The sequence below is a fragment of the Dermacentor andersoni genome, chromosome 4, assembly GCF_023375885.2.
Source record: "Dermacentor andersoni chromosome 4, qqDerAnde1_hic_scaffold, whole genome shotgun sequence".
NCBI classification, from domain to species: domain Eukaryota; kingdom Metazoa; phylum Arthropoda; class Arachnida; order Ixodida; family Ixodidae; genus Dermacentor; species Dermacentor andersoni.
The window spans coordinates 4053323-4066369 of record NC_092817.1 but is presented as its reverse complement, the minus strand read 5'-3'; the positions used below and the strand labels follow the sequence as shown (position 1 = coordinate 4066369).

At 44.6% G+C, this 13047-nt stretch overlaps 1 protein-coding gene and 1 long non-coding RNA gene across 4 annotated transcripts in view; one reads left to right on the top strand and one right to left on the bottom strand.

Annotated features, from left to right (window-relative positions):
* Positions 1–13047, top strand: part of LOC129386084 (uncharacterized) — a 73516-nt gene that overhangs the window by 10940 nt on the left and 49529 nt on the right. The gene's annotated exons all lie outside the window — the stretch shown is intronic.
* The window catches only part of LOC126535888 (BBSome complex member BBS7-like), a 155554-nt gene that overhangs the window by 99055 nt on the left and 43452 nt on the right, over positions 1–13047 (bottom strand). For all 3 annotated transcript variants that reach the window (XM_050182737.3, XM_055073326.1, XM_055073327.1), the window contains exons 6-9: positions 5539–5611; positions 3141–3207; positions 3034–3083; positions 2842–2972 (exon numbers count right to left, since the gene is read on the bottom strand). In XM_050182737.3, coding sequence (XP_050038694.1) covers positions 2842–2972; positions 3034–3083; positions 3141–3207; positions 5539–5611 — 321 coding nt within the window. The remainder of the gene's footprint in view (positions 1–2841; positions 2973–3033; positions 3084–3140; positions 3208–5538; positions 5612–13047) is intronic.

Here is a 13047-nt window from a genome sequence, read left to right as displayed (position 1 = left end):
TGACTTCTCCTGCGATGGTTAACGTCAGTACCTTACGCACAAAGAACTTTCTCTCACCCGACCTTCTACCAGGCTTCGTCGAAATGAAACGTGACTTTCTAATTCACCATGACCGTTTCGAGTGTGCCTGTCTGCCGGAAGCCCCGCAGTGTACAGCCTCTTTTGTGTGTGTGTTTGTGTGTGTGTTGTGCGAATTTAGAGAGGCCCTTTCCTCGACTTGGGACCTAGAAGAGAACTTCCACGAACCCGCAAAGCACAGAAGAGGCGGATAGGCGTCTGCAATTCCGGGAAGCGGGACGGCTTTTCCTTTCCTTGCTCGGTATACCCAGAGGCGGCCAGGCGTCTACGATTCCAGGAGGCGGGACGACTTTTCCTTTCCTTGCTCTGTAAGGACAGAGGAGGAGGGGCCTTCGCTCTGTGCCTGTCACGTGACATCGACGGAAGCAAGATCCCGCCCACACTTGTAGAGAGCCTATCTAAGGGGCTCTGAAATGTACTTGATGCTCTTCTCATTTTCTTTCATCTACCTTTGAATAAACCGTGCCAGTTTCGCACTAGCAAATCGTCTCGCCCTTGCTTGGTCGCCATGGTTTACCGGATGCCTGCAGCCCGCCGACAACGCCACGCTACCCAATAAGTAATGTCGATCGAGCTTCGATAGGCAGGCGCCGCTACTTCTCGGCAGCAGTACGGTACGCTACCCTGGAGTACGCAACAACGGGCAGCCATTGCGAGCTGGCACCGTCTCGCGGAGATGCAGTGCTAACGTTTCGAAGCAAGTTAAGACCTTTCCAAAAAGATTTGCGAACAAACCATCTGATGAACATTAGGAGACTGAAGGGCATGCTGCATGCTAATCTATAATTTGACTTCACCAAAGTTAAGCTTACTGAATGCTTTTTTAAGCTTCATGAACTGGACAGTGACTTCCAATCTCTGTTTAAAGATATTAAACAACTCAAACCATGCTTTGAGGTACTAGCCAATCCTTTCACGGTCGATGCGTTGAGTGGCGAATCTTCAATGATCTTCAAAGCTTTACAAGTGGTGTTGGAGCTTCTGAATAGTGTACCTGGAGCTTCAAGAAGACGAACGACTGAAGATGATCATACGATCTTCCGAGACTCCTGATTTGTGGCGGCAGGTGCCAGAAGCGAGCTATCCCACGTCAGGCATGCGAACCAGAAACTTTTTCAAAGTTTCATCCATGTAACTTCTGCGAGGCACTCTTCTAAAAACGGAAATCTGTGAATTCAATACAGCCTGGGACCCTTATGGGCGAACATCTGGTTCCAGATTGCAACCACATCGCTCGAGCTATATCAGGCTTCATGAACGGGAAAACACGATGCAGAGGTACCATGAGCAGTCGCTCCATGAGTGGCATTCACTGTGACCAAAAGCTTTGTTGGACTAAATAAAAAAATCCAATTTCCTCAATTTTTACTGTAGGACATGACTACGAAGAATATTTGTTATGGCTCCTTGCATATAACTATGTGGCCCTGCCATAGAGTAAAAGTCGCCCCAGATTACATAAACTAAACTCTTCGCCGGAACTCCCACCTGCACCCGGGCTTTGCCGAGCCTGATGCACTTCTCGTAGCTACGTAGACGTCAGCTTTTGTTTGTCTGGTTCTACGTTTTCTTCTGCATGAGTCCAGTTTAGTAGGTGATATCCTGAAATCTCATCTTTTACTTAACCACTGCCTTTTGTTGCGGTGGCTTCGACGTCTTATACCCCTGTCAAGCGGGCAAGTTAAGTGCACTTACGGGGAGTGCACTTCGGGACCTTGAGTCACACTTTAGGCAACGCGCTTCTTAACGGGAAAACAGAGTGCACTAGCAGTAAAAATAAGATGGCGACAGACTAAGAACGCGTTCTTAAAGATGTAAATTAACAAGAGAAAGCTGCTAAAAAGCGATTGTTTTAAGTAGAATTATATATAAAAACAAACTTCATCTATTTGTCTCAACAAAAAACGAAGGTGTTTTTATTATAAGTGTGTTGCAAGTCAATGCTGGCCAAGACGAATGCCTAGCCAATCCAAAACAACACGGCGGCGTGCGGCAGTTGATCCTGCTCAAGATCCTGCTAGAACAGAATATGAGCGAGTATATATGAGCAAAGACGGCGAGTTCGATATTTAGCTACACTGCAAAATGCCACGCACACGGCTCAAAGCACGACTAGCGTGGTCAGCACGCTTTCACACCAAAATAAACACGAACTGAATGAACATGGCGGCGCCGCAGTGCCGCATCATTCTGGCGCCGTTAGTTGCGTACATGATAAATTCGTTTCTTTAGTGTGCTGTTTCGCTTCTCGCTAAACACAAATTATATTGTTAAAAGCTGTTCAATAACTGAAATGAACTTTTGTGTCCTTTTTCTATGCATTACATTTTGCGTCGTTGAAAGCGTTGGTGGCGAGGCTAGGCACTCCTTCAAACCGTTGGCGGCGAGGCTACGCACTCGGCCAGCAAAGTGCGTTCCGTGAACGTACTCCGACTTGAGTGCACTCATCTGAGAGTACACTCCGCTGCGACGTTAAGATTTGGGAAAGTGCACTTAAAAACCGAGTGCACTCGCCGTAAGTGCACTTAACTTGCCCGCTTGACAGGGGTATTAGTTCTTGTCAGTCACATGCATTTTATTATTACAAACTAATGTTACATTCCCTCCGTTATTTTCCTATTTGAAACTTCAACCGCCGCATTTGCCCTTACTTTTCTCGGAAGTACACCGAGGCATTAAATTTTGTTCTGAAGCAAGCACATGGGATTCTGTGTTCTGTAGTGTCACGTTATTGAGTGTTGAGCAGAAAGTAGAGGTAGTTACGTATGCGAAACGGAGCACCGGTTCCCCGAGGTCGTTGAAGGAGTATATTTCCACCTGACCATCATTTCTTCCGGCAAGGAGGTCCAGGACTCCGTCGCCTGTCATGTCGTAAGAGCCGAGACAAGTGACACCTACGCAAACAGAGCTTTGCATATAATCAGGTAACAAAAGTAGGGCAGCTGTCATACTCACTTCCACCTCCGTTGGGATTTTCGATCTCCCAGACCGGAACTTGAGAAGGCCTGCGTATAGTAACTCAAGCTATAGAGACACGAGAGCAAGGACAGGCCATCGCTTACTTGTCAATCGAAAGGAGGCCGATTTTGCCGTCGCTGGTGCCGTAGACAACGTCTTTCCCTGTTGGCCCTGTGAGCAACATGACCAATTCTGCACCACCACCAATGTCATGGTCGTTCTCACTATTGTTCTAAGTATCATCGTCCTATTTTATGTACACTGTATGCCACGAAATATTAACTCGTCCCACGCTAGCTTACTTAAAGTTATGCCAGCAAATTTGATAAGTTCGTCACACCACTTAATTCTCAGCTCTGGCGCTTCCATTTCCGTACAACCCAATCTGTAACAGACGAGTAGTTGTCTGTCCTACGCATTACATATACTGCCCACCTCCTTTCCTTCCTTTTAATCGGGTACCCACGTTTACTCTCTAAATCGCAGTGCAATATTCCAGATTGCTAACGTTGCGCTCAACATCTTTCGTTTAATCGCTCGCTGCGCACTCCTTAACTTTTTCTCCAGCTTCTTTGTTAACCCTTTCAGACGCCACTTTATCCCGTTGATTAAAAACTTGCTTTCACCATATCTCTTGCATCTTCAGAATCATAGTGTACAGCTGCAGAAAATATTAAGAATTTTCAATTCTTTCGTCAGTTTTGTCAAGTTTACAGAATTTCAGCTCCATGCGAAAACTCGCTACAGGAGCATCAAATATGAGAACATAAACTATTTCATGTTTTGCAAAGCTTTAAAAGCACTTATCCAGCCACTTGAAAATTATGCCTGGTGCATGACATTGTGATGAACATTGAAAGGAGAGAATCCGCTACATATAGCAGACTGGCACAGTGTAAGAACATCCAACCGTTTACCTTCTCATTCATTTTGCTAAAAAAAATTATGAACGATACTCAATATTGCAGCACAGTTCCAATAATAAGTGTTTCAATATGTATGCAACAAATTTTAAATATCATTGCATTAATTAGTGGTTTGCTGTTGACGCATTATTTTGCTGTACACAATTGTATAGACAGCGTCTGAAAGGGTTAACGTGGAATAAAAAAGTTTCTCCCACATATGCTGGTACCGGCCGAATGCAATGATTGTACACATTGCAAGAATTGCGGCAAGCTGCCAGTAATGGCTTCGTAATGCCTGCCGTATGCACTTCAACCGATGTCCCAATAAAATAATTTAGCTTTGCTTTTCTTCATCCGGGTGTCATGTGATTGACAAACCTATATAAACGACCTCTTGTACAGATCTCGCAGCCTGACTCCCCAAAGTTGAACGCTGGTTCTCTTACCAGGCTGCTGTAAGTTACCTTAGCCCTCTGCAAATGAATCTTCGCACCTACTCTTACAATAAATTTCTTGGCTAACGTCCTGAATAATTTGTTACAAATCATCTCCAGCGTTGCTGAAAAGGACAATGTCACCCGCAAACCACAGGTTGCTGAGACGTTACTTCCCATGAGCCCTCAATTGCGGTGCTTTCCGTCTAACAAATTATGTTTTTCGGTGACTTCTTTTGTCCGCGTCCAAATTTTCGCTCTTTTTTTTTGTACCTTGAATTTTCACTAGCTCGCTCAGACATCGGTATTAGCAAATATTTCTTCCAAGCATTCTCTAATAGCATTGGAGAAACTGTCTGCGTTCCTGGCCCTCTTTTTTTTAGGTATGTTTTCAGTTTGCTTGCGAAGAATCAGGCCAGCTGTGGAACCTTTATATATATTGGCTTATACGTATATTTCCTATCATAAGAAGCCAACAAACACTGACATCAAGGACAACATAGAGGAAATTACTTGTGCTTAATAGATGAAATAAAGAAACGATAAATTATTGGAAATCAGAGTAGTTGAAAAAACAACTTGCCGCAGGTAAGGCATGATCCCACAACCTGCGCATTTTGCGTGCGATGCTCTACCAATTGAGCTACCGCGGCGCCATTTCGCCATCCACTTTCTTGGGTACTTATGTTTCCTGGTAGAAGCCTGGGAGTGTTAGCCATCGCCACCACCCACAGACCTTGGCGGTGGGATCGTTCCCCACCTGCGGCAAGAAGTTTTTTGCATCCACTTTTATTTCCATTATTTATCGTTTACTTATTTTATTTACTAAGCAGAAGGGATTTCCCCTATGCTGTCCTTCGTGTCAGTGTTTGTTGGCTTCTTGTAACATCACTAATAAAAACCGGGCCTCTCGATTAACCCCTCTCTTCACGTATACTTCCTGTAGCTTGTAATGCCTCGAATGCCCGCATAGTTCAGATTAAAGCTGAGTGAAGCATTTAAGAGCGGCCTTCACCAATTGGAGCAGAAGAACCGTTGATATGCGCTTTCTACAGTAGTCGATCTTTAACAGTGTATTCTGTGTCAACGTGACCTGTAGCAAATCAAAGTATGTAGCCACATTTATCACACAAGAGTGTTGCGCTATCTTGTTTTCTCACCTCCATCTCCTTGATAAAGAGTCAGCGCTGTTACAGGGCCAGACACTTCGATCTCGATCTGACATTGAGAATCCTGCAAAGAAAAATAGAGAAGCAGACCAGAAAGAGCTTTCGTTAACTAAAGTTAAGAGTACTTTTGGGGATTATAGGAGTCTGTTTCTTGCAGTCTATGTTTTGTACAAACGATCCCTATATTGTTTATAATTGTGTGAGCTTCACGTTTTTGGCTTGGTCTGCGAGACCTCCTTACCAGCATCAGTGTACAGGACGAAGAGGGTGAAAACAGTCACCACGAGCAATGGGGCGCAGCAGATACGCGAAGTAGATACAGTAATATACAACGATACAATACGATTACAATCCACCTCCCAAGTCCCTTGCAGCACTGCCGAACCTACGAGGTCTACATAGAGAACATAGCGCCCACGTTACAGCGACGCGGGGCATGTTAGGGCCTTTGCACATGCACCTCGTATACCGTGATTTCAGCAGCCAGTGAGCGGCCGACGCGGCGTGGATGAACGCATCTCGAGGGGTATTCGTATTTTAATGCGTAAGCATTCTTTTGGGCGAGCTCCCCAGCCCTGTCACGCGAAAAGTTCAATGCCTTGTATGTGCACAAAAATCCCTAATTTGCAAAGTTAAGACGTTTAATCGTTATGATAATGTAAGTGTGGACGATTGGTAAGTTTTAAGCGATAACGAATAACTTAAAGCAAAAAAATAAAATAAAAATCGAATGCTAATATAAATGCACTGGGCTCCTTAGAAAATGCACGGGGAAGCATATAGTAGCGGTGGGTCAACCTAAATTTGTGGGTGAGCGAACTTGAAATGTGTGGTGGGTCAACTTAAATTAGAGGCTGGGCAAACTTAAAATTTGGGGGATGGGCTAACTTGAATTTGGACATAAGCCAAATCAAATTAGGTGTGGGCCAACTTGAAATTTGAACGTGGCCCCACCGAAATGTAGGTGTGGGCCAATGTGAAATCTGGCAGTGGACCAACTTCAAGATTTAGGGTGGCCCAAATGACGTTCAACAGTGGGCCAACTTAAATTTGGAAGTGGGCTAACCTAAATTTAGGGGTGAACCAAGGTGAAATTTGGACGTCGGCGAACTAAAACAGGGGGCGTGTCAACTTGAAATTGGGGGGTGGGCCAACTTAAATTTGGATGTGGGCCAACTTGAGATGTTGGGGTGGCCCAGCGAGCGCGTTGAGCCGCTTGGCGCGTTTTCATTAAGTCATACCAAGGTGCCATCAGAACGCGGGCAAGAGCTTCAGTGGGCGAGGAATGCACACATAGCACAGGCTTGCGAGAGCGACACATCACGTGGCGGCGCGGCGATGCACTCGCCCCTCACGCAACGTCGACTGCGGCAGCTGCAGCGTTCCCTGGCGACCGCTGCGCTCCGGATTAAAATCGGCGTGATTACACTGAAGGGGTGCGGCGAGAAAATCTGACAATTATCAAGTAAAGCCTAAGCATTCTTTGCAACCGGAAAGGGTAGATGCGCATAAGCTAGGAAAAGTACGTAGGCAATTCTACGCAAAAACGAAGTCAGAGCCGCGCCAAGCAATACTTACGCATTAATAGACAATTCTCAGAATTTCTGTAGCTTCTTGTTCTCTACGGGCCTTGTAGCTTCCGTAGTGCTGCAAACCACCTTTGAGATGAAATGCAATACTCGGGCAGTGCAGATGATATTGGAGGCCACTCGTCTCACCGAGGAGCTGCAGACAGAATCTGATTGTTTCTTAGGGGGGGGGGGGGGGCGTGTTTTAGGGGAATCTCACTGGAGCCTGTATTGTACAAGTCGCAGTTGACAAACAAGGTTCAGGGAACGAGATGAAAAGCGTCGTCTGCGTTGGCCTCTGTTTACTGCACAAATTTTACGTTATTCGTTGATTATCTTATGTGTATTGCCAAAAAGCCAAGTGTCGACTCAGAAGAAGACAAGCTCGACGTACACATTGCCTCAAATAACTATTTCATTAAATATTCGTTATGCCTATCAGTTGTGTGTCTCTTTTGCATGCTCATTATTCACTCATTTTGTATCTTATTCGTGTCGGATCCCAAGGGCAATTCCATCGTCTTCTTTAGCATGGTGATTCCCAGTTAAAAAGACAACAGGAATTCCTGTCGGAAGTACAGAAATTTCTGTTGTACGACGAAGTTCCTGACGAAGTTCCTGACGTTTCTGTAGTTGCGACAGACATTGCTGATGTTACGACAGAATGAATGGTTTATTTCATCATCACTTCAAGCATCTAGTGGTACAGCTGGAAGGGGTGGCGAAAAGGCAACTGAATCCCTGACAATGCGCCGATCCCCGCCCAGACCACGATATTGCACTCAGCGTGTCACTCTATAATACATAAATGTAGTAAAAAAGAAAAAAAAGGAAAAAAACAACGAAATTATTGCAGAGCACTGAGCCTGTAATACATAATACATAAATGCAATACTAGATAATAATACATAATGTGATAATAATACATAATACATGATGTAATACATAAATGCAGTGGAGGAAAAAAAAGAAGTAAGCCGTGCTTTCAATAAGTGAACTAGAACATACTTAATATCAAGAGCTTATCGTCAATAAATTTTCATGGCTGAATTTTAAGGCACAATACATTTCTTGAAAAAGTATACAAGATAAGCAAGTTTTAGACAGAAGTGAAATTCTGGTGTCGCAACAGCAACATTCTGTCGCGAAGACCAAGAGTGCTGAAGTCGCAACAGAAACGTTCTGTCGCGACTACAAGAGTTTATGCAGTCGCAACAACAGCTTTCTATTGTGACAGGGACCCTCACGTCACGACAGCAATTCTGACATCGCAACAGAAACATTAGGTCGCGACGGCCGAGAGTTCTGAAGTCACAACAGAAACGTTCTGTCGCGACTACAAGAGTTTATGAAGTCGCAACAACAGCTTTCTATTGTGACAGCGACTCTGACGTCACGATAGCAATTCTGACGTCGCAACAGAAACATTCGGTCGCGACGGCTAAGAGTTCTGAAGTCGCAACAGAAACGTTCTGTCGCGACTACAGGAGTTTATGAAGTCGCAACAACAGCTTTCTATTGTGACAGCGACTCTGACGTCACGACAGCAATTCTGACGTCGCAACAGAAACATTAGGTCGCGACGGCCGAGAGTTCTGAACTCACAACAGAAACGTTCTGTCGCGACTACAAGAGTTTATGAAGTCGCAACAACAGCTTTCTATTGTGACAGCGACTCTGACGTCACGACAGCAATTCTGACGTCGCAACAGAAACATTAGGTCGCGACGGCCGAGAGTTCTGAAGTCGCAACAAAAATGTTCTGTCGCGACTACAAGAGTTTACGAAGTCGCAACAACAGCTTTCTATTGTGACAGCGACTCTGACGTCATGACAGCAATTCTGACGTCGCAACAGAAGCATTAGGTCGCGACGGCCGAGAGTTCTGAAGTCACAACAGAAACGTTCTGTCGCGACTACAAAAGTTTATGAAGTCGCAACAACAGCTTTCTATTGTGACAGCGACTCTGACGTTACGATAGCAGTTCTGACGTCGCAACAGAAACATTAGGTCGCGACGGCCGAGAGTTCTGAAGTCACAACAGAAACGTTCTGTCGCGACTACAAGAGTTTATGAAGTCGCAACAACAGCATTCTATTGTGACAGCGACTCTGACGTCACGACAGCAATTCTGACGTCGCAACAGAAACATTAGGTCGCGACGGCCGAGAGTTCTGAACACACAACAGAAACGTTCTGTCGCGACTACAAGAGTTTATGAAGTCGCAACAACAGCTTTCTATTGTGACAGCGACTCTGACGTTACGATAGCAATTCTGACGTCGCAACAGAAACATTAGGTCGCGACGGCCGAGAGTTCTGAAGTTACAACAGAAACGTTCTGTCGCGACTAAAAGAGTTTATGAAGTCGCAACAGCAGCTTTCTATTGTGACAGCGACTCTGACGTCACGATAGCAATTCTGACGTCGCAACAGAAACATTAGGTCGCGACGGCCAAGTGTTCTGAAGTCACAACAGAAACGTTCTGTCGCGACTACAAGAGTTTATGAAGTCGCAACAACAGCTTTCTATTGTGACAGCGACTCTGACGTTACGATAGCAATTCTGACGTCGCAACAGAAACATCAGGTCGCGACGACCGAGAGTTCTGAAGTCACAACAGAAACGTTCTGTCGCGACTACAAGAGTTTATGAAGTCGCAACAACAGCATTCTATTGTGACAGCGACTCTGACGTCACGACAGCAATTCTGACGTCGCAACAGAAACATTAGGTCGCGACGGCCGAGAGTTCTGAAGTCGCAACAGAAACGTTCTGTCGCGACTACAAGAGTTTATGAAGTCGCAACAACAGCTTTCTATTGTGACAGCGACTCTGACGTCACGACAGCAATTCTGACGTCGCAACAGAAACATTAGGTCGCGACGGCCGAGAGTTCTGAAGTCGCAACAGAAACGTTCTGTCGCGACTACAAGAGTTTATGAAGTCGCAACAACTTTCTATGGCAACAGCGATTCTCACGTCGCAACAGAAACTCTCTGTCGGGACTACACATTTTCTGTCGAGGTATTAGAAATGTGCCACTTTCTGACGCCGCGACAGAAGCGCTTTCCGTCGCGACGCTTTAAAGTTGTATATCAATTTCGCATCGGTGGTGTACACTGTACTTTACGCTTGCGCGGTATTGAGTCGCGCTTTACTGAAGACGGCAGTGCTGATAGCACCGACACCGGTATTAAAGTAGACGTAGCTAATTGTTGTAATCATGCCCTGACGACGAGGCACCAACAACGCCCTACCGGCCTCCTCAATATGGGCCGCTGATCAATATCATACCATCTGCGGGAATGGCTGCGTATCTGTTTTGTTTTATTTGGTAAGATGTGGCACACAGCCCTCTGGACTTACATGGGCCGTTACACTGACACATTAGTTAATTTCCCAGAAATGTTGCCTAAGCTTTTGCGAAGCGAAAAAGAAGTTTTGTGTTGTTCCACAAAGTTGTGTGAAAAGCTGTCTAGGTCGGGTCTCATTATTCTGGTACAGCGCTGCCGTGAGAACCGAGTGTGCTGTCATAATGAACACTCATCCACGAATATTTATGTAGCTATTTTGCATTGAACACACGAATTATATGAGCGCTGTAAAGCGCGAGAGAAAACTGTCGAAATTAGCAGTAACAATTCTTATAGTGCCCCCGTTCACCGCTGTAGATTTCTGAATTACTTATTTAATATGGATATCGTGCAGCAAAATCGATGTTCTAGCAGTCCACGATGTACCTGTCGATGGTAACAACACTTTTGCTTTTCTAGAGATGCGGCAGTTGACGAGGTGGAGTGAAAGCGTATCTTGGCTGTTAAAATGCAAATGTAACATCAACGCAGACAGAGATTCTTACTATTCACATAGCCAAATTGTACTCCTAGGGACATGTTCTCACAGTATGAACGCGACCTTTTCTGCGTGTGGCTTTCATTGTGCCCTCCCTTATCTGACTATGCAGAACTGGTGAATGTCGGTTTGAATGGTACTGTAATAAATACCATGCAAGAAAGAAAAAAATCCGGCGTGGTGCAGTGGTAAGATGCTGGGCTAGGAATCCTCAGGTCCGAAGTTCAAGTCCCTGGCGAAGATTTTCTTTTTTTTCTACTTACAAATTTACATAGCCTTAAAGAGGGCTCTGTGAAATTTTAAGTAAAAATTGATGAAGAACTACAGAAATTTCGACTACAGGACGCCAGACAACAGAAGGACAGAAACAGCATACCAAAATACGACGGACTTAAATTTTCTGTTGTGTTTTTCAAGTGGGTTTGGTTGAGACTATTTTTGTGCTCAAGAGGACAGGTGGGCCGATGCCAAAGTAGGGAAGTTTATGGCGCAATGTGGTTGATGTTCGACTAAATTGCTTAATTAGCTTTGTACTGTTGATTTTGCCATCTCTGAGGCTACTTCTCGCTTTTTCTCTCGTTGAGATAAAACTCAGTCATTGCACTCTGTCAAAATGGAAGACTAGCGGAGCTGTATATAGGGTGATAAATACGTTGATAATAATTATGTTGATTGAAAATTAAAGACATATACCAGAATGAATTTGGTTTTCTCACTGTATTTTTGCGGTTTTAATAAATCGCATACTCAATGCATTGATTAAATTTCTTACTTTCTTTGTTGCCTTTTTGTTTATTATTTATTATTTGGCCACCAGGGCGACTGCCGCTTTATGATCGCGTTCATATGTGGTCAATGGCTCTGTGGCGACACTGGAAAAGTTCTTGGCCAACGTGAGACCTATACACAACCGATGACGTCTTGTAGGCGCAGTGATGTTTGTGTAACAGTGAATGCCAAATGTTCCCAAGAGAAACGCCACGAACCACTTTCTGTCTGGCCGAGATACGTCTATGTTGAAATTACCCACAATTACGATGGAAGCGGAGTCCGTAGGAGTGATCCAACCAAACATGCACACGCTTGGTGTTTGCGGCACGATCTTCGCCCGTATTACGTTCCGCCCCCGGTCTCCGCGCATATTCCCGCTTCTGTTGACGACGGTGTTCTTCGTAGGCGCGCTGTTCTTCCGTTGTCCTCCCCGCACGCGGCCCACCCAGTGAACAGGGGGAAGGGAAATGAGATAACGTTACGTGTTACCCTTCAAGAATAAGATTATTAAACGGTAAAGTTTCGCCTCTTCTTGCTAACATCATCAATAAAGTCTTTATGAACGGTACGTTTCGAACCTCCCTAAAAAACCGAAAGATAACTCCTGTTTTCAAGAAAGGTGACCGCTAATATATTAATAATAACCGTCCAATTTGTATTCTTCCATTTTTTAGCAAAATAATAGAAAGGCTTCTGTACCAACGCCTAATGTCATATTTAAAAAAGTTCGATTTACTTTCTCCTTATCAGTTTGTCTTTCGTCCAGGGTTGTCAACTGAACTGGCACTCGTTAATTTCACGGACCAAATTGAACTTGCTATTGATGATGAATAACTATTTGTTGCAGTGTTTGTTAACCTTACTAACGCGTCTGACACTATTATTCAAGCCGTTCTCTCTCGGAAACACGGCACTTACGGAATTACTGGTCCAGCTTCGAATTTCATAGGAAGTTACACAAACACAAGTCGCATGTTGTCGCAGTCGATGGCAGAATTTCCAGTCCCAGGTTCACTAACCAAGGAGTACTTCAGGGATCTATTCTAGGCACTTTGCTTTTTGTATCATTTATCAATGATTTCTCCCAGACACTTCGCCACATTGACTGCTTGCAATATCCGGATCATGCAACTAATTATTCATCTAAAACAAGATCACGGTATTGCAAGAAAATATCGATGCTGATTTGAATAACGCCAGCATTTGGTGATGGAATAACTATCTGCACTTCAAACCGTCAAAAACTACATTTGCAATATTTCATTCACAATTATAAGAAGTGGCTCCCGTGGTGCTCACATTAG